Source organism: Mastigoproctus giganteus, chromosome 1, assembly GCF_048544385.1.
Source record: "Mastigoproctus giganteus isolate SK-2022 chromosome 1, ASM4854438v1, whole genome shotgun sequence".
Taxonomy (NCBI): Eukaryota; Metazoa; Arthropoda; class Arachnida; order Uropygi; family Thelyphonidae; genus Mastigoproctus; species Mastigoproctus giganteus.
In genome coordinates this window covers 20,243,815-20,265,264 of record NC_143575.1, presented here as the reverse complement: position 1 = coordinate 20,265,264, position 21,450 = coordinate 20,243,815, and the positions used below count along the sequence as shown (strand labels likewise).

Below are 21,450 nucleotides of genomic sequence, written 5' to 3'. Positions count from 1 at the left end.
TAATGGGATTATCATATCCCTATCTCTACTTGCAAAAGTTTGATAGATCATCGATAGGACACCATGGGCCTTCCTTGCAACCTGTTTACAATGCTCAGAGAATTTCATGTCTGACCGTATCGTAACACCCAAGTCCCTTTCCTCCAGTACTGTGTTTAGTTGGACTCCACCAAGTGAATAAGTTATTTTGGGATTACTGTTTCCCAGGTGTAATACCTTACACTTTGTTGGATTAAAGCATAGCTGCCATTTTTCTGCCCATTCCTGAAGTTATTATATTCTATTTATTATATTCTTTGCTGCCTCATTATATTAAATGAGGCAGCAAAGGAAGTAAGCAAACCCTCATCCATAATTATTATTATTATTAGCCATATGGTGCAAGAAAGCTTGAGGCTTATGCTGCACCATCCAAAAAAAAAAAAAAAAAAAAATTCTGAATTACCCTGAGAGACAGAGAAGCAGAAGGGAATGACCAAGAAATAGAAGAATGATGATATCCAGCTCAGGACCCTGAGAGCTTCCTTGGACTCAGGGGAGGTACATGGACTGGAGATGTGCAAACGTGACCGAAATTCACAAAGGAGGATCAAAGGGCAACAGAAGTAATTACAGACCTGTTAGTTTAACTTCTGTTCCAGGGAAATTAATGGAGGCACTGGTTAAACAAGCTCTGCAGGATCATCTAGACAAGACTTCAGTTATAGCTCAGACACAGCATGGGTTTGTTAAGGGGAAGTCTTGTCTGACCAATTTGATTGAATACTACGATGTGGTCACAAAGGAACTGGATGCAGCGAATAACTTTGATATCATACATTTGGATCTTAGAAAGGCTTTTGATACTATTGCACATGGAAGACTGCTGCACAAATTAGAGCAGTTTGGCATTGGAGGCAAATTGCTGCTATGGATAAAGGGATGGTTGAGTAGGAGAAGACAGAGTGGTAATCAGTGTACACTGCTCTTCGTGGAGTCCCTCTGGGTTCAGTGTTGGGTCCATTGTTGTTTTCTGTATTTATAAATGATATTGATAATGTTATATCAGGCTTAATATCCAAGTTTACAGACAATACGAAGGTTGGCAGGGTTGTTAATGACAGTACGCTGCTGCAACAGGATCTAGAAAAGTTGAGCAGATGGGCTGAGTGGTGGCAAATGAAGTTTAACATTGACAAATGTAAAGTACTGCATATGGGAAGCAGTAACCTCAGAGTAACGTATCAACTGTGTGGTACTACACTGACAGTGGTAGAGAGTGAAAAGGACCTGGGGGTAATTGTGCAGGCAGATATGAAGTTTTCTGAGCAGTGCAGATGGTCTGCAAGAGTAGCTCATGGTGTCTTGTCTATGATATACAGGAATTTTTCTAACAGGGATAAGGAGGTGATTATCCCCTTGTATAAGGCAATGGTCAGGCCACACCTTGAATACTGCATACAGGTATGGAGGCCTCATTTTAGGAAGGATGTAGAGCTGTTGGAATGAGTACAGAGAAGGGTAACACACTAAAATGGAACAAAGGGTTGCTCTTACAAAGTAAGGCTTAAGTTTTGCAAATTACAGTGTCTGGAGACTAGGCACCTGCAAGGTGATCTGATTGAGGCGTATAAAGCTTTGAATGGTTTGAGCATTCTCAGTGCTGACGAGATTCTTCCTCTTGCTCATAATAATCGCCTGAGAGGGCATAAATTCAAATTGAGGAAACGGTTGTAGGATAGATGTGCTGAAGTTTGCCTTTAGCCAGCATATGGTTGATTGCTGGAACAAACTTCCATCTGCAGTAGAAGTTGATTGTTTAAATAGATTCAAGGCAGAACTAGACAAACATTTGGAGCGAGTGGATGGGTGAAATTAGAAGTTTTTTTTTTTTTTTTTTTGTCTGATGCCATACACACTTGCTTTCTTGCATTATGTGCCTTTACTAATGCTAAAATGCTAATTCTTAAGGTTTAAGAGTTTGTTGACCTCTCTTGTTGATTCATTTGATATAACTGGATAGATTCCACCAATTACGCTGCTGTTTTCACTTTTAAACACAATGATTTCTTCTCATTTCCCTTCCACTGATCTAAAAATCATTCAAAATCATGAGTGATAATTTAAAAAAAAAATGTTGATGGCAAACCACTCACTTGATAATTTCAATTCATGTACATTAATATCTGTTGAAAGTTTATTTGTTTTCAGCAGAAAAGAAAAGTGAAACAAATTGTCTAATTTTAATGATGCACACTAGTCAGACTGCTACCACAAATAGTGTATTATCAATCAGCTGCTTCAGATGAAGCATATACAATTATGTTTAAGACTAGCATAGCTAATTTAGTGTCAGGGCATACAGTTCACACTGCACACTCTACAACTTAATTTCATTTATTTTGTTTTGTACTTCTAGCAGAAATGCACTGGGGCAAGTACTACATCTGCATGTGACTTGGCATGGCTGATACATGTTGCAATTGATTTTCTGAGATGTACTTGGTCATGAATGCATCCATAGTATTTAATGGGGTATGAGTGCATAAATAATACTGAACTACTTGTAATTGTATATATTTGAGTGAGAGAGAGAGAGAGAGAGAGAGAGAGAGAGAGAGAGAGAGAGAGAGAGAGAGAGAGAGAGAGCTAGGTGATTTATAGCAATAGGGTGAGTTTTTCAAGTCTTAATTTTTAGTTCAAGTTGGGAATATGTGTGGTGATGTTTTATATATATATATATAGAAAGTTTTATTTCAAGTGATGAACTTAATCCTAATTAGTTAAATTTTCTAAATTTTTGAAATCTGCCGAGCAGATTTATAAGCTAACTATATTCAGACCGAATATATTTTATATTCTTTTACAATAAATAAATATAAATAGAAGTGAGTATAAATGCCTTTTGAACAGGACAATTGCAGGAAAGGATAGCATGCTGTCAGAAGTATGTCATATATATATATATATATATATATATATTTTTTTTAATGAGCTTTTATATGGCATTGTAAACAACTACCTAACAAAGGTCTCAGTAATTTTGAAATAAGAATATACTATTTTCCATTTTTTAAAAAATTGTAAGTTTTATACAGTTTTTAATGATACTTTCAATATTTCCATCTATAAAAAAGGGGGGGGGGAAACATCAATTGAAATTTCTGCCATATAATATGGATCACAACCTTTGATCAAACATAAATCTGTGGATGATTCCAAAATACTTTCTTTTCTTATATCTGTATTTTCTTCATTAAGCTAATCATCAATTCTGAATAATTTTAAATGTTTAGAAGATGCTTTTAAAGTTTTCAGTTTCTGGGAGTAAAATTAACAACTTTTCTAATTTTGGAGTATCATTTGTTTTTTACATACATCTGTGATGAATATGCTAATAGAATTATTTGCATGCATGCAAAGATAAGTTGAAGAGTAAGCCTTCTCTAGATTGACTGTACTTTGGACTGTAGTTTGCTCCCATAATTATTCCACTTTAAGCTTCTCCCCTAACATTGGTAGTAGGTTACATGGAGAGTGGGATGGCGATTTCTTTGCTTGTCTCTTGTGGTGTCTAGTGACTGCTGCCAGGCTAAAGTTAGTTTGGGCCATTTGTTTGATTATTCTGTCTGGGTCTTGGGATAACAGCTATGGATGAATTAGAAAGGTCTTTTGGATGTAAACTTAGAAAGTTTCTAGTGTCACTTGTAAGAGTGTGAGCATAGTGCCTAATATCAGGAATGATGCTGAGCTCTAGTTCCTCTCTTTATAGGTTGTCATAGCAACAAGACAAGATGCCCTTTGTTGCTGCTGATGACATGCTTTTATGTCAGGATACAACAGGGAAAATTGTGGATCTGTCTTGGCTGGTGAGTATGTGCTTTTCTCATCCAATTCTTGATATCTTGAAGACAAACTGGCTAAATATTTAATATTTATCATGAATATGAAATGTAGAATTTAAAATTTTTAACTTTTTTAAATAACTGTAATTTTGACAAATTAAGTAAATCAAAATAAAAACAGTTTTAAGTAACTAACTCTGAATATAGATACATCTTTCCTTCAAGCTACTAATTGGCTGACTAATTCTCAAAACCCAGGAGATATTGAATTAGTTGCATACATATAGACTTAGAGACAAGGATCACTGCTCATTAAAATTCAGTGCATTATATAACCTGAAAAGAGATCAAGGGAAAGATTGAACTTAATTAATTTTAAAATGACTTAGGCCAGTGATATTAATATCATCCTGTATTGGAGTATGTTCTGAGTACCTCATACCTACATAAATCAACTAATGCCACCATTTCTGATAGTAGAATATTTCATGAGTTTATTTCCAAATTTCTTAGCTCTACCAGTTTACTGTATTAATGAACTATGATTATATGAGTTCTTTAAGAGTAAAATCTATATAATGATTAAAAGATTTTTGAGAAAAATTAACATAAATGGTGAGAAACCATAAATATATTTCAATCTGGCATGAGAACACTTATTGAGTTTTTGAACTTAAAATGTTGTTGCCATTTAACCATAACTGCCAAGTACTACTAATTAACATTCAACAAGATGCCCTGTCCCCCAAGGATTTAATTTCATTTGTAAACCACTAGATATAATTTGTAAATCTTTAGACATATTTTGCAGAAAATTTCTTCAAAAATTAAAATTTTTCTAAATCATTATTTAATCATGAAATTTTTTTGTTAAAGAAGCAAAAAAATTAGAAAAGTATCTGGGATTTCAGTAAGGCTTTTGATACTGTTGCATAAACAGGAACAATGTGGCATTAAGGACAAGTTACTGCTTTGGATAAAAGGGATGGATGAGTGGGAGAAGACAGAGTGGTTATCAATGGTCACTGCTCTTCATGGATTAATGTTATTAGTGGAGTCTCCTGGGGGATCACTGGGCCCATTATTATTTTCAATATTTATTAATGATATCAGTCTAAGTTTGCAGATGATACAAAGGTTGGCAGTGCGGTTAGTGACAGTAGTCAGGGTGAGCTACTGCAACAAGATCTAGGAAAATTAGATCGATGGCCTGAGAAATGGTAGTTGAAGTTTAACATTGACAAATGAAAGGTACTGCATATGGGTAGCACTAATCCCAGATTAATGTACCAACTGTGTGGTACTACACTTAGGGTAGTGGAAAATGAAAAAGACCTGAGGTAATTTTAAAGTCAGATATGAAGTTCTCTCAGCAATGCAGATAGGCTGCCAGGGAAGCTTATGGAGTTTTGTCAATGATATACAGGAACTTTGCTTGCAGGGATAAGGAGATGATTATCCCATTGTACAAGGAAATTGTTAGGCCACATCTTTAATACCATTTACAGGTCTGGAGGCCTTGTTTTAGGAAGGATGTAGATCTGATGAATGGGTGCAGAGAAGAGCAAGAAGATTAGTGAAGGAAATGAAAGGGTAGTCTTACCAAGAAAGGCTTCAATTCTGAAAATTGCATTATTTTGAGACTAGACACCTCAAGGTGATCTGATTTTGGTGTTTTTAAGTTTTGAATGAATTGCACAAGCTCAGTGCTCACGGTATTCTTCCTCTTGCTCAGACTATACATATAAGGAGGCATAAATTCAAATTCAGGAAGGAATGTTGCAAGATAGATTGTGCAGAAGTTGTGTCTTCAGCCGGCAGGTGGTTGATTTTTGGAACAAACTTCTATCAGTTATTGAGGAAGTGGATGGTTTGAATAAATTTAAGGAAGAACTAGATAAAAGTATGGATGAGTGCATGTGTAAGTTTTTTTTTTTTTTTTTTTGTGATGCTTTATAAGCTTGTTTTCTTGCATCATTTGCCACTACTAATACTAATATCTTAACTTAACTCCACTGTGAGTAAAAAACAGACTGACTAAAGTTGGATCAAAGTGTAGCTCCAATTCAAGAGTGCCAGAGACTATATAAGCCTTTGTTTCTAAATTTCTTGATCTAAGCCACAGGAGGTAATTTTTATCAAAAGTTATTATGATTTAGTCAATCAGTTAAACTTCAGTCTCACCATTCTTTTTTCTTCCTCATTTATCCCTTCTACTTCTGTTCTTGTTAACATCTTTCCTTCATATGCATTCCCTGAAAAGTACATGTCACAGAAATTCAAGGCCAACATAAACAAGTATTTTTTGTCTTTTCAATCCATAAGTCTGTGGTTAAAGAAGTAATGTAAATAGGAATGCAATTATACTGCATTCACAGCACGGATTTGTTAAGAGGCAATCTTGTCTGACCAAACTGATTGGATGCTACAATGTAGTAACAAAGGAACTGGATGCAAAAAATAATTGTGATATCATATACTTGGATTTAAAGAAAGCTTTTGATACTGTTGCACATAAAAAACTGTTGTATAAACTAGAGCAATGTGGCATTAAGGGCACGTTACTTCTCTGGATAAAGGGATGGCTGAGTGGGAGGAGACAGGGAGTGGTTATTAATGGACATTGTTCTTCATGGACTAATGTTATTAGTGGAGTCTCTCATTGTTGTTTTCTATATTTATTAATAATATCGATAAAGGCATATCAGGTGTAATGTCTAAGTTTGCAGATGATGAAAATGATGGCAGGCTGGTTAATGACAGTAATGGGTAAGCTATTGCAACAAGGTTTACAAAATTTTTGTCAGATGGGTTGAGAAATGGCAGTTGAAATTTAACATTGACAAATTCAAGGTACTGCATATGGGTAGCAGTAATCCAGATTAATGTACCAACTGTGTCATACTACACTCAAGGTACTGAAAAATGAAAAAAAGAACTGGTGTAATTGTGCACTCAGATACAAAGTTCTCTGAGCAATGCAGACAGACAGGCAGGGCCGGATTTACATAACCTAAACAAGCTACAGCTTAGGGCCTCACTCTATCTTAAAAAAAAAAAAAAAAATTCTTTTTTAATATTGTTAAAGGTGAACTGTAAGAGAGAGAAAGGTCTCATACATCTTATAGCTTAAGAGAAAAACAAGTTTAAATTCGGCCCTCCTGGCAGGACAGCTCTCCGAGTTTTGTCTATTATATACAGGAACTTTGCTAGCATAGATAAGGAGGTGATTATCCCATTTATACAAGGCAATTGTTAGCAATTGAATACTGCATACAGGTCTGGAGGCCTCATTTTAGGAAGGATGTAGAGTTGCTACAATGAGTACAGAGAAGGGCAACAAGATTGGTGAAGGGAACGAAGGGATCCTCTTACCAAGAAAGGCTTCAGTTTTGCAAATTGCATTATTTGGAGACTAGGCACCTGCAAGGCGACCTGATTTTGGTGTTTAAGTTTTTGAATGACTTGCACAAGCTCAATGTACATGGTATATATAGGCTCGTACTCAGACATATAAGAGGGCATAAATTCAGTTTGATTAAGGATGGTTACAGGATAGATATGTGGATGTCTGGCGGTGTTGATTGCTGGAACAACATCTGTTGTTGTGGAAGTGGTTAGCTTGAATAAAGAATTAGATAAATTATTGGAGGGGATGGATGATGTGGAAGTTTTTTTTTTTTTTCCTGATGCTATATAAGCTTTCTTGCATCATATGCAAGAAAGAAAGAACACCACTACTATTAGTAATAATAATAATTACTACTAGTAATAATAATAATAATAATAATATAGCATTAGTGGCAAATGATGCAAGAAAGCAAGCTTATATAGCATCAGCCAAAAAAAAAAACCCTTCTCATTTCACCCATCCATTCACTTCAGATGTTTGTATAGTTTTGCCTTGAATCTATTCAAGCTATCAACCTCTACAATGATGGAAGTTTGCTCCAGCAATCCGCGCATCTATCCTACAACAGCGGCAACCCCCAAGGCAGAATGCGCTGGTCCCACAGGAACTAGTAGTTGGTGATTCTATTGTCAGGGAAACGGGGAACATGCTTTGTAAAAAGGATAGGTGGAACAGGACCAGGGTATGTCTAGGAGCAAAGGTTGATGACATTGTAGAGCAGATATCATCTTTTAAGGGCACAAAAGGTGATATAGTTGTACACATTGGCACTAATGATATTAAGAGTAGGAGACCGGCAGAATTACTTAACAAGTACAAGTCACTGTTGAAAAAAAGCCGTGAATTAGGGTTGAATTTGAAAGTGTCTGCAATTCTGCCCAGACACAATAGGAGGGAGATATGATGAGAACCTTGTTGATCAATTCGGCCCTGGAAAGATTGTGCAAGGCTCAAGGGATAGAATTTTTTTCAGCATGGTCTGTACTTATTAACAGGAGAGACTGCTTATACAGGGATGGGATACACTTAAATAGAAAGGGTGCAAGAATATTTGCTGATGCTATCGAGGCAGTGTTAGGTGGATCGGAAAACTGCTAGCTTGGGGGGTGGAAACAAGGAATAATAGATCAACAGTAGCCACTGGCAGAGGTGAAAGTGATTCTTGGACTGCTTCTATTGGAATGAGCAGCAGCCTGGAAAACAAGATGCAGGATATTTCAGAGACTGCTGGGAGTCATTGCGGTACAAGTAAACACATGGGTTGTGTTAGGGTAGCTAAGAAGCCGTCCGTAGCCGAGTGGTCAGGAGCAGGAGTGCAGTAGCACACGCTCTTTGAGTAGACCGGGGTTCAAGCCCCTGACTGCTGAATACGGTCGATCTGCCAACCCGCACCGGACCAGCATGGCAGATTACAGTCCATTTCCCTCAGCATGAATTGTTGAGGAGGCTTCCATCCTGCAGTGGGTTGATAATGGCTACAGTTTACCTTTTTTTTTTTTTTTTTTTTTTTTTTTACATGTATACTTGCATGTACACCAATGCTAGGAGTTTGGTAAATAAATTTGATAAATTTGAGGTATTGCTCAAAACATCAAAGGCAGATATTGTTGGGATATCAGAGACGTGGTGTCACACAGATATAAGGAATGCAGAACTGGAATTTGGGGAGCACCATGTGTGCAGAAAGGATAGACAGGATAAGAAGGGAGAAGGAGTTATGCTATTAGTTAAGGAACACACAAAATCCAAGGAAGTGAAGCCAGTCGACATCGCTGGACAGTGCAATGTCGAGTCAGTTTGGTATGACATAAGCATTGGGAGATCAAAATTGAGAGTAAGAGTGAGCTATAGGCCTAATGACTCTGATGAGTATAATAAGAAACTGTACAGGGAAATAGAGTGGGCCAGTAAATCAGAGTCTTATAATGGGGGATTTTAATTTCCTATATATTGACTGGAATTTGTGGGTTGGTCACTCACACACTAGCAAGGCTTTTGTGGATTTACTGGATGATTGTTTTCAACATCAGCATGTTCGGGAGGCAACTAGAGGGAGTAATACTGTTGATCTGATTATCAGTAGTGATTCTTCATGCATTAAGAATCTGCAGATAAAGGAACCACTAAGTGGCAGGGATCATAGTGTGCTGAAGTGGGATTTACTCAAAGAGGTAACTACCATCAGGGGTAAAGGGAAGGGTTTTTGCTTTCTTAAAGGCGACTACAATGGTCTGAGACAGTATTTAAATTCTATATAGTGGGACCAACTGATGATGTTACCAACAGCAAATTCAAAATGGGAAGCATTCAAAGAACATATCTTGGAAGCTACTAGGCTTTATATACCAACTAAGAAATATTGTTCAAGGTTTAAGCCTAAATGGATGTCAGATGAACTAATGAGACATATGGCAGAGAAGAAAAATGCATGGGATACATATAAATTAACATGTGATACAGAAGCCTATGATAGATATAAGCTGGTCTGTAACCAAGTTACAAAGGAGGTTAGGCAGGCGAAGGCAGATTATGAGAAATCTTTGGCAAAGGATGCAAAGAAAAACAGCAAAGAGTTCTTTACTTATGTAAATTCTTCAGGAATGGGATGAATCAGATTGGTCCACTTGATATCGATGGTTCAACTGTTGATGAGCCTGCTCAGGTAGCTAACAAACTAAATGAATATTTTGCATCGACATTCACACATGAGGAGTTATTCAGCGAGGGGAATGCCAGAGGTGTATTGAACTCTGGCAGTAAGCTAGATAATCTTGTAATAACTGAGAGTAAAGTGGAGGAGAAATTGAAGATAAACACAAGAAAGGCACCTGGGGTGGATGGGATCTATCCAGTTATATTAAAGGAGGCAGCAAAGGAAGTAAGCCAACCCTTAGCCATAATTATGAGAGCTTCCTTGGACTCAGGGTAGGTACCCATAGACTGGAGATGTGCAAATATGACCCCAATTCACAAAGAAGGATCAAAGGCTGACACAAGTAATTATAGACCTGTGAGTTTAACTTCTGTTCCAGGAAAATTAATGGAGGCACTGGTTAAAGAAGCACTGCAGGACCATCTAGACAAGACTTCAGTTACAGCTCGGACACAGCATGGTTTTGTTAAGGGAAAGTCTTGCCTGGCCAATTTTATTGGATACTATGATGCAGTCACAAAAGAACTGGATGCAGGGAATAACTTTGATATTATATTATATATTTGGATCTTAGAAAGGCTTTTGATACTGTTGCACATGGAAGACTGCTGCACAAATTGGAGCAGTGTGGCATTGGAGGCAAATTGCTGCTATGGATAAAGGGATGGTTGAGGGGGAGAGACAGAGAGTGGTAATCAATGGACACTGCTCATCGTGGACTAATGTTATTAGTGGAGTCCCTCAGGGTTCAGTATTGGGTCCATTATTGTTTTCTGTATTTATAAATGATATTGATGATGGTATATCAAGCTTAATGTCCAAGTTTGCAGATGATACAAAGGTTGGGAGGGTTGTTAAGGACACTACTGACGCTATGCTGATGCAACAGGATCTGGAAAGGTTGAGCAGATGGGCTGAGAGGTGGCAAATGAAGTTTATCATTGACAAATGTAAAGTGCTACACATGGGAAACAGCAACCCCAGAGCAACGTATCAACTCTGTGGTACTACACTGACAGTCATAGAGAATGAAAATGATTTTGGGGTAATTGTGCAGGCAGATATGAAGTTTTCTGAGTAGTGCAGACAGGGTGCAAGGGTAGCTCATGATGTCTTGTCAATGATATACAGGAATTTTTCTAGCAGGGATAAGGAGGTGATTATTCCCTTGTATAAGGCAATGGTCAGGCCACACCTTGAGTACTGTATACAGGTCTGGAGGCCTCATTTCAAGAAGGATGTAGAGCTGCTGGAACGAGTACAGAGAAAGGCAGCAAGATTAGTGAATGGAACAAAGGAACAAAACTTAAGCCTTTCTCTTACGAAGAAAGGCTTAAGTTTTGCAAATTACAGTGTCTGGAGACTAGGCACCGACGAGGTGTATAAAGCCTTGAATGGTTTGAGTATGCTCAATGCTGATGGGATTCTTCCTCTTGCTTAGAATAATCACCTGAGAGGGCATAAATTCAGATTGAGGAAAGACAGATGTAGGATAGATGTGCAGAAATTTGCCAGTGGGTAGTTGTTTGGTGGAACAGACTTCCATCCCTTGTTGTGGAAGTTGATAGCCTAAATAAATTTAAGACTCAGCTGGACAGGTAACGGAGGGGTGAAATGGGAGTGTGTTTTTTTTTTTTTTTTTTTGGCTGATGCTGCATAAGCTTGCTTTCTTGCATGATATGCCTCTACTCAGTGGCGGATTTAGCACTTGATGGGCCCCAGGCGCAATTCCGTTTTGAGGTCCCCCTCTAAATATTTTCGGTACCACTACAGTGTGCATTCTACGCGCACATTTTTACTATAGCATGCGCTCTAGATTTGGTGTTGCGGTTTTAATAATTTTGGTTGTGGAATTCTTTAATACATATTTTATTAATTGGGAATTAAAAAATTAATTCCCAATTATCACTTGCTATAAATGTCATGCCTCATCAAACAATTCAGTTTTGATAAATACATAAGATATTACAGATACTTACTTGATAACAAAACAAAAATACTCCTACACTAAAACACCAACCACACCAAACTAGTAATTTGTAACAGATTCGTGAGTGATATGTTAGTTCCGAAAGCTATTAAAAAAGATGATGCTCCGTTACATGTGAGCCAGCACAGTAGTGATTTCAGAGGCTTTAAAAAACTACTGTGCTTGCTTATTGGTTCTCAATTAGTTGCAAATAGTTTTGAACTGCCTCTGCGAACAAATCTAATATCGTTTCTTGAGCAATATCGTCACAGGGTTCTTCACTCGTGGAATTACCTCCACTAGGGAAAAACTGAAAGTGTTTAATTTAAGCATTAATGATAATATGTGTTCTTCTTCAGATTCACTTAGTTCACATAGATATTTCATATAATATGTAGGGATATCCACATAAGAGTTTACTGACTTCTCATCTTAAATTATAGTTTTATTCAGTAACAGTAATAAAGATGACTGTAAAAATATAAAATGAAACAATTTTTTTTTTTTTTTTTTTTTTTGAGACCTGAAATTTGAGGCCCCCTCAATTTAAGAGGCCCCCTCAATTTAAGAGGCCCCAGGTGTGCGCCTGTGCGGAAATCTGCCACTGCCTCTACTAATGCTAATGCTAACTGTCTTTCCTCAATTTGAATTTATACCCTCTCAGGCCTTTATATTCTGTTGAGGGCTGATTTTATATTTGAGGCCCGATTATTCTGAGCAAGAGGAAAAATTTCATCAGCATTGAGCATCAGGCAAGCAAAAAAAAAAAAAAAACCGGCATCCTGAAGTTCATTCATAAAACAGCAGACACTCATGCAGTCAAAAACACATACGCATTATCACATTTAGATCTACTTGTGCTCATATACTCAAACTCATGTGTTCACTTTTAATTATAATTTGTATACTCAGGATAATAATAGTAGGCAGATAACATATTTTTATGGTTTGGTTTTTTTTTTTTTTTTTTTTTTAAGATCATTAGTAACTAAGGCCATATTGCTCCGGGATATGCGGTGGTCATTCCCTGACCTTTCCGCATCTTCCGTATTTGGTGGTGACGGGCTTGAACCCCAGTCTAATCAAGAAGCGTGTGCTACACACTGCTGCTTCTTCCCACCTGGCTATGGAGGTGCCAGTTTATTTTTATGGTTAGACATATATATATTAATTATGAACTCATATAACTTATATATTTATATCTGGAAATGTGTTGCAAAAGAAAAATGTTATAAATCATACTGATGCAAGCTCTCCCTGAAAAGTACATGTCACAGAAATTCAAGGCCAACATGAACAAGTATTTTTTTGTCTTTTCAATCATGTCCAACAACTTGGTGGTGATTGAGAGCTGCAAACTAGCATAGACTACCATTCACAGTTCTTATATACACCAAAGGACAAAACACATAAGCAGGACCTCTCCATCATTTCTGAAAACACAGATGTGACAGAGAGCTACAAAAGAGCATACACTGCCATACACATTGTCACTCAATGATCTTACATACTCTAAGAATGAAACACCCAAGCAAGAGCTCTCCATTACATTTAGCAATCCAGACATGATAGAACACCTCCAGAGATTGTCATACACACAATTGTCATTCATATAACCATTCACAGTATATATATACATAAAAAAAAAAAAAAAAAACATGCACACTATGATACATAAAACCATTCTCATACTCCTGAACTAGAACCATTCATTCCATGAAATATACATAATTATACATTAATAATACACATCTAACAGATAAACACAGATATTTCCCTTAGAAAATGTCAATATTTAACTTATACATTCTCATTGGGTGGGAAACATGTTCTAACCAGCTAGTCTCATTTGGGTTAGTCTCTATTATTACATGTCACAGTCATGGTCTAAGTGGGGGTATCACACTCTGGGTAGTTGTAGCATGGTTGCTCCTCCTGGTCTCAAAAACTTTTTGAGTGATCTCAGAGAAGGCCATGTAATGCAGTCCATCAGAGACGAATATTTGCTCATCCTCACAGTTTATAGGTGGACATAAGTCTGCATTTGTGAGGATGGTAATTGGGACAGTCATAAAGGACATGGGCCCAATCCTCATCAGCTCCACAGATACATTTAGAAACATGGGTGAGACCCAGTTGGCATAATTTTGCATTCGGGGAACCATGCCCTGTTAATAAAAATGTGGCATAGAGTGCTGGGGCAAATTAGGGGGGGGGGGTTCTCTGCATCTTTTCCAGCAGGTATACATCTTTCCTAAAATGAAGTTTCGAAACCTGTATGCAGTATTCCAGATGTGGCCTAACCATAACCTTATACAATGGGTTAATCACCTCTCTTTTTTTTTTTTTTTTCTGTTTCAAAGGTTCTTGTGTATCACTGACAGAATCCCATGTGTAGGCTGTTCTAGCAGCTTGTTTGCACTGCTCGGAGAATTTATTATTATTATTAGCCATATGGTGCAAGGAAGCCTGAGGCTTATGCTGCACCAGGCAAAAAAAAAAAAAAAAAAAAAAATTCTGAATTACCCTGAGAGAGAGAGAGAGAGAGAGAAGTAGAAGGGAATCACCAAGAAAGAGAAGAATGATGATACCCTGGGTGTGCCAAGCCCATACTCACCAGATGTGATGTCGGTCTGTGAAGTTACCCATAGATCTTTTTCATACTTCACTGCCTTCACTTTGTTACCACCCAAATGGTATACTATTTTGAGATTACAGCTACCCAAATGCAGTACTTTTATCATTGTTAAAAGTAAATTGCATTTTCAAGCTCATCTGCTGAGTTTATCTAGATTCTCTTGTAGTATCATACCCTATTATTGTCATTAACGACTGTGCCCACATCTAATATAAGATTGTATATAATTATTAATATAAGATTGATACAATTTATATGCATTTTTTTTTTTTTTTTTTTAATGGTGACTACGAACACAAAAGGTATTAAAACCTGTATGGAACACTGAGAAGAATTTCTGTAGCTTGTAATTTAAGAAATGCATATAAAGAAAGAGTGCTGCAAAGAACAGAAGCAGAAGGGATAAATGAGGAAGAGTAAAAGTTTTGAACTGAATTGTGAATGGGATTGACTAGCTGAGGCATACATTTGGACTAGTTTTTTAAAAAAAAGACTATGAATTGCAAATACTATTTCAGAACAGTGCATATGGAAATATCTACAGAACAGGTATGCAGCAAAAACAATGTCTGTGAGGAGTTGAGCCAGTTTGTGAGTGAGGAATTACTAATATGAATACTTTCTTTTAGACAGAGTCTATGATTTAAAAAGTTTTGGGGACAGTAACATAACAAATGTAGGGACTCAATTGGTCAGATTTTTGATTTATACAGAGTCAGTCAGAAGAAAGGCAGTGCTAAGAGCAAGATCTAGTTTTTATAATGCAGATGAATTGATATTTCTAATAATACTTATCCCAAAAAAAAGGTTAGAAGTGAGAGTTATCCTGCAGTAAAAATGTGATCTTGTATAGAAGTCAAGAGTTTGCTGAATATGAGAATGAGAGCAGCAGACTTTTTAAGCAATAAATAAGTAAAGACTGAGTTTTAGAAGGTTGAAATTAAATAAATTTCCTTCTCTCCACTGGAAAACTATTGGAGATTAGCATTTAAGAAAAATGTGGCACCGGATATTCAAAAATTTGTAGATGTTTGTGTAGTGCAGCATTTGTTGAATTGGTAGGCAGAATATAACATATTATCATGAGCATCAGATTTCATTTGTGATCATTAATCAAATGTAAAGTTTCAAAGTAGTGTAACAATTGGTGGTCAATGGATTTCTTCATTTTGAAAGGGATTTTTCACCCTTTTTTTTAAAGAATTTGCTGTATGCGAGCAAATTTCTGTTCAGAAGAAAAACTGGTTTGGTTTGGTTTGGATTTTACTGGCGCATTAGCAACTAAGGCTATAATGTGCCGAGAAGAAAAACTACCAGCAGAATAAGAGAGTATAAAAAAGTAACAAAGAATGACAAAAATGCTGAAGTACAAGTTTTAAATGGAGTTAAAAGTGGAGAAATATCAATGGTCCTAGAGACTTTTTGGCATTAAGATTTGTTTATGTTTCTAATGTCTGTCAAGAGACCAAAGAATGCCCTGAATGGGATGTGTTTCATATAGTAAGAGGAGATTTATCAAGATCATTGATGCAAGACTAAGAGGAAAAGCAAGATGCTAATAAATCAGCTTAATCTTTAGATAAAGATGCAACAGAACCATCTGGATGCAACAGTGGTGGACATATGGATGCGCAGAAGTTTCAGCAGATAGAGGCAAGTTTTTTACTCTTATCTTCTCAAATTCAAGTGTGGATTTATTAATAACTTGTTTACTTATACTGAAAACTAGAGTGAGGGCAAAAATTGAAGGTTGATATACTACATTGTTATCCCAAACAGCCTTATCACATTTTTTGCGAAGCTGAGTTTGGATAAAGGATGGGAATTTAGGGTGGAATATGGAATTATTCTTACAAGAATAATTTCACTGACACAATCATCTGGGTCAAAAGATTTAAAACAGTAATCCAGCCAAGAGAATGAATAACAGAAATCTTGAAAATCATCTCATCTTGCATTCTTGTAATGCTAAAATGACATGAGGTTTAGAATGGCTATGAGAGAGAGAAAGAGAGGCTCCACTTATTTAAGAAGAGACTAAGGCTGCCATGTACCAATGAGGTGCTTTTGTACAAAGTCTTGTTGGCACCACCACAAAACATTTTATTATAATGTTTATCATACCTTTACGTTAATCATTTATAACATGATAAAGAAAAACAAACAAATAAATTTTACTTTAAACATAAGTATAAGAAAATAAAGCCAACAAAATATATTTAGGTACGGTGAACTTATTTTATTATATCTTGTAACAATTCAAAATTGCGAGAAATAGTTTAGGAATAATAAAATCAGAATTTTGTTGTAATAAAATTCTAATTTTATTGTTTGTTCAATGGATGCTACACCATAAATAATCACATTATCTTATTATATTATTGTGCTAATGAATTAATCATTCATTACAGAATGAATGAATAAAAAGAAATTTTCATTAAATAAAAAGAAATTTTGCATAAACAAAACATATTTGAACATTTAACCAACAAAATAGTTGTAATCACTGCAGAAAATAATCATGTTCTGTATATCATTTTATTAAAAAAATACCATATAATTAACCAAAATCACAAAATAACTATACTTTTACTCTTCTGCCTTTTAATTCCACAAAATTTTTAATTAAAAGAATGTTTATACTATTCACAATATCATTTTCTATTGATATTGTTGTTGGATTTCACATGTTTTTGAGACAGTGGATCTTAACGTGGACGCTTCTTTCTTTCTTCCGAAGCTAGTGATACCAGCAGCCAGGGCCGTGCAAAGATACTTGTGGAGGCTGAATGCAAAAATGGTTAAGGGGCCTCGTGTAATTATGTTGAAGCTTTGATGGCTCCCTTGATTGGAGGCCCCTGTTGCGGTGCACCCCATTTGTATGGCCCTGCCGGCAGCATTAAATAAATTCATAGTCACTGGTGTATTTGAAAATGAATCTGTTAAATTATTTTTACAGATAAAAGTTCAAGACTTCAGTTGGACTCATCGTTTTGTATAAAACATTGCATAGTTTTCAGTTCATCAAATAGAGCTGTGCTGTCAATATCGCTTTCATTTTGATTCTTATCATTGGTCAGTTTTAAATGTAAATCTTTGCAGTGTTTTAATATTTCATTTTCATCCCATTCTCTTAATTTATAATGTTACAAATAATGCTAAATATTCTATTGTGTTCTTTTAACAATTGAAATCTTTCAGTGAGAGATGCTATGGTTGTGTCCTGTTTTACACAAACAAAAAAAAATAATAATAATAATTAATTTTTTTTGGGGAATCATTAACAGATTTATTGGTTGTTTCACAATCCAAATTTATCAGTGGTATTATTGACTGGGAAAAATCTCAAAAAAGTGTTCCTGAATTTCTGTTATTTATTTTTTTTTTATTGTATACAAATCTAATGATAATTATTAACATTTCAATATGAATGATGTCTGCAGTTGTATCTAAAATTAATGAGTAATATTTTGCATCCCTAATCATTTCCAATATATTTTTTATTATACCTTCAGAAATAATTTATATAAATTTGTTGTGAATTTCATCTCCTGAATAATTTATTGTATTTTTTGCAGTACATGTTTGAACATAGCATAAATGTTCTACCATTACTGAATTAAATTTTCCAGTAGTTTCTCTTAATGAACCTCTGAAAGCTATGCACTGTAGTGATAAATATGTATATTAACCATTCAACAATTGAATGATACTACTTTGTTTTCAGTCTCATATAGTCTATCATCAGTTATTAATTTTCTTCCTAAAGCTAGTTTAAGTTCTGTACACTTTTAGGACAGTTTTCCATTAAACAATATCTTTGTTTTATAGACGAATATTTAGAGAACATACTTGGATTGTACTGAAATTCTGTTTACGTTAAATTTACCTTTATCTGATTCTAAATTAAGGTTTGAATTTGTTGTTCTCTCAAAGTCTGCTAATAAAAGTTTCAGCTTTATCTGAATTTAATGAAGACGTAGGATCTGAATTTGCTAGAAGAGTAGCCATGACTACTATTTTTTCTTCGTGTTTTTTTTTTTTTTTTTTTTAATATACTGTATATATATATATAAAGCATATCTTCTGTTTAGATACTGTCATAATCTTCTATGTCTTCAATACCAGCAGTTTTACCTCTTTGGTCTTTTTGCTTGTCCCTTTTTTGCCCGTTGATATATTTTCCGTTTTGTGACTTACACAATTCCTCTTCTTTTTTTTTTTTTTTTTTGGTTTAATCTGGGATTACTGCTACCCGTATGCAGTACCTTGCATTTGTCACTGTTAAACTTCAACTGCCATTTCTCAGCCCATCCACCCAATTTTTCTAGATTTTGTTGCAGCAAAATACCTTCATTACTGTCATTAACTACCCTGCCAACCTTTGCATCATCTGCAAATTAGACATCAAGTCTGATATACCGTTATCAATATTAGAGATAACAACAATGGGCCCGACACCAAACCTTACGGGGCTCCACTAATAACACTAGTCCACAAACAGCACTGTAGGAACCACTAATAATAACTGTCTCATCTCACTCAACCATCCCTTTATCCATAGAAGTAACTTTCCCTTAATGCCACACTGCTCCAATTTGTACAGCAGTCTTATGTATAACAGTATTAAAAGCTTTTCTGAAATCAAGTATATGATATCAAAATTATTTTTTTGCATCCAGTTTCTTTATCACTGCATCATAGTATCCACTCAAATTGGTAAACGAAGATCTACCCTTAACAAACCCATGCTGTGATGGAAGTATACTGCACTCCTTTCTAGATGGTCCTGCATTACTTCTTTAACTAGTGACTCCATTATTTTTCCTGGAACAGAAGTTAAGCTAACAGGTCTGCAATTACTCATGTCACTCTTTGATACCCTCTTTGTGAACTGGGGATACATTAAATGTTCTCATATTATGGCAAAGGGTTTCCTTACCTCCTTTGCTGCCTCACTTAATATAATTGGATAGATCCCATTCACCCCAGGTGCATTTTTTATGTTTAATTTCAACAATTTCTCTTCAACTTTCCTCTCAGTTATCACAAAATCATTCGGTTCCCTGCCAGAATTTGACTCACTTCTGGCATTCTCATTCCTAAAAAATTCCTCACGTTGAATGTAGATGGAAAATACCCATTCAGTTTTATCAGCAACCTGAGCAGGATCATCAGTGGTTAATCCATTCACATCTAGTTGACCAATGTGATTCAATCCCTTCCTTCTATTGTTAATATAAGTAAAGAGCACTTTGCTACTTTGCTTAACATGTGGTAACCTGCCTTGGCTTACCTAACTCCTTTGTCACTTGATTGCAGACTAGCATTAGCATTAGTAGAGGCATATGATGCAAGAAAGCAAGCTTATTCAGCATCAGCCAAAAAAAAAAAAAAAAAAAACAAAAAAAAACACACCACTCCCATTTCACCCCTCCGTTCGCTCGAAATGCCTGTCCAGTTGAGTCTTAAATTTGTTTAGGCTATCAACTTCAACAACAAGTGATGGAAGTCGGTTCCACCAACCAACCACCCGCTGGCCAAAGGCAAATTTCCGCACATCTCTCCGACATCCGTCCTTCCTCAATTTGAATTTATGCCCTCTGAGCTGATTATTCTGAGCAAGATGAAGAATCCCATTGGCATTGAGCATGCTCAAGCCATTCAAAGCCTTATACACCTCTATCAGATCACCTCGCCGGTGCCTGGTCTCCAGACTCTGTAATTTGCAAAACTTAAGCCTTTCTTCGTAAGAGCAACCCTTTGTTCCATTCACTAATCTTGTTGCCCTTCTCTGTACCCGTTCCAGCAGCTCTACATCCTTCTTGAAATGAGGCCTCCAGACCTGTATACAGTACTCAAGGTGTGGCCTGACCATTGTCTTATACAAGGAAATAATCACCTCCTTATCCTTGCTAGAAAAATTCCTGTATATCATTGACAAGACACCATGAGCTAATCTTGCAGCTCATCTGCACTGCTCAGAGAACTTCATATCTGCCTGCACAATTACCCCCAGGTCCTTTTCATTCTCCACCACTGTCAGTGTAGTACCGCAGAGTTGATACGTTGCTCTGGGGTTACTGTTTCCCATATGTAGTACTTTACATTTGTCAATGTTAAACTTCATTTGCCACCTCTCAGCCCATCTGTTCAACCTTTCCAGATCCTGTTGCAGCAGCATAGCATCAGTGGTGTCCTTAACAACCCTGCCAACCTTTGTATCATCTGCAAACTTGGACATTAAACCTGATATCCCATCATCAATATCATTCATAAACACCGAAAACAACAACGGACCCAACACAGAACCCTGAGGAACTCCACTAATAACATTAGCCCACGTTGAGCAGTGTCCATTGATTACCACTCTCAGTCTTCTGCCACTCAACCATCCCTTTATCCATAGCAGCAATTTGCCTCCAGTGCCACACTGCTCCAATTTGTGCAGCAGTCTTCCATGTGCAACAGTATCAAAAGCCTTTCTAAGATCCAAATATATAATATCAAAGTTATTCCCTACATCCAGTTCTTTTGTGACTACATCATAGTATCCAATCAAATTGGTCAGGCAAGACCTGCCCTTAACAAAACCATGCTGCATCTGAGCTATAACTGAATTCTTGTCTAGATGATCCTGCAGTGCTTCTTTAACCAGTGCCTCCATTAATTTACCTGGAACAGAAGTTAAACTAAGAGGTCTATAATTACTTGTGTCAGCCTTTGATCCTCCTTTGTGAATTGGGGTTACATTTGCACATCTCCAGTCTATGGGTACCTCCCCTGAGTCCAAAGAAGCTCTCATAATTATGGCTAGGGGTTTGCTTACTTCCTTTGCTGCCTCCTTTAATATAACTGGATAGATCCCATCCACCCCAGGTGCCTTTTTTATGTTTATCCTCAACAATCTCTCCTCCACTTTCCTCTCAGTTATTACAAAATCATCCAGCTCAC

At 36.3% G+C, this 21,450-nt stretch overlaps 1 protein-coding gene across 2 annotated transcripts in view; it reads left to right on the top strand.

The window, feature by feature from the left end:
• Nucleotides 1-21,450, top strand: part of LOC150090615 (uncharacterized) — a 458,225-nt gene that overhangs the window by 173,914 nt on the left and 262,861 nt on the right. For both annotated transcript variants that reach the window (XM_090371783.1, XM_090371775.1), the window contains exon 3: nt 3,752-3,848. In XM_090371783.1, coding sequence (XP_090227909.1) covers nt 3,774-3,848 — 75 coding nt within the window. In that variant the 5' untranslated portion in view covers nt 3,752-3,773. The remainder of the gene's footprint in view (nt 1-3,751; nt 3,849-21,450) is intronic.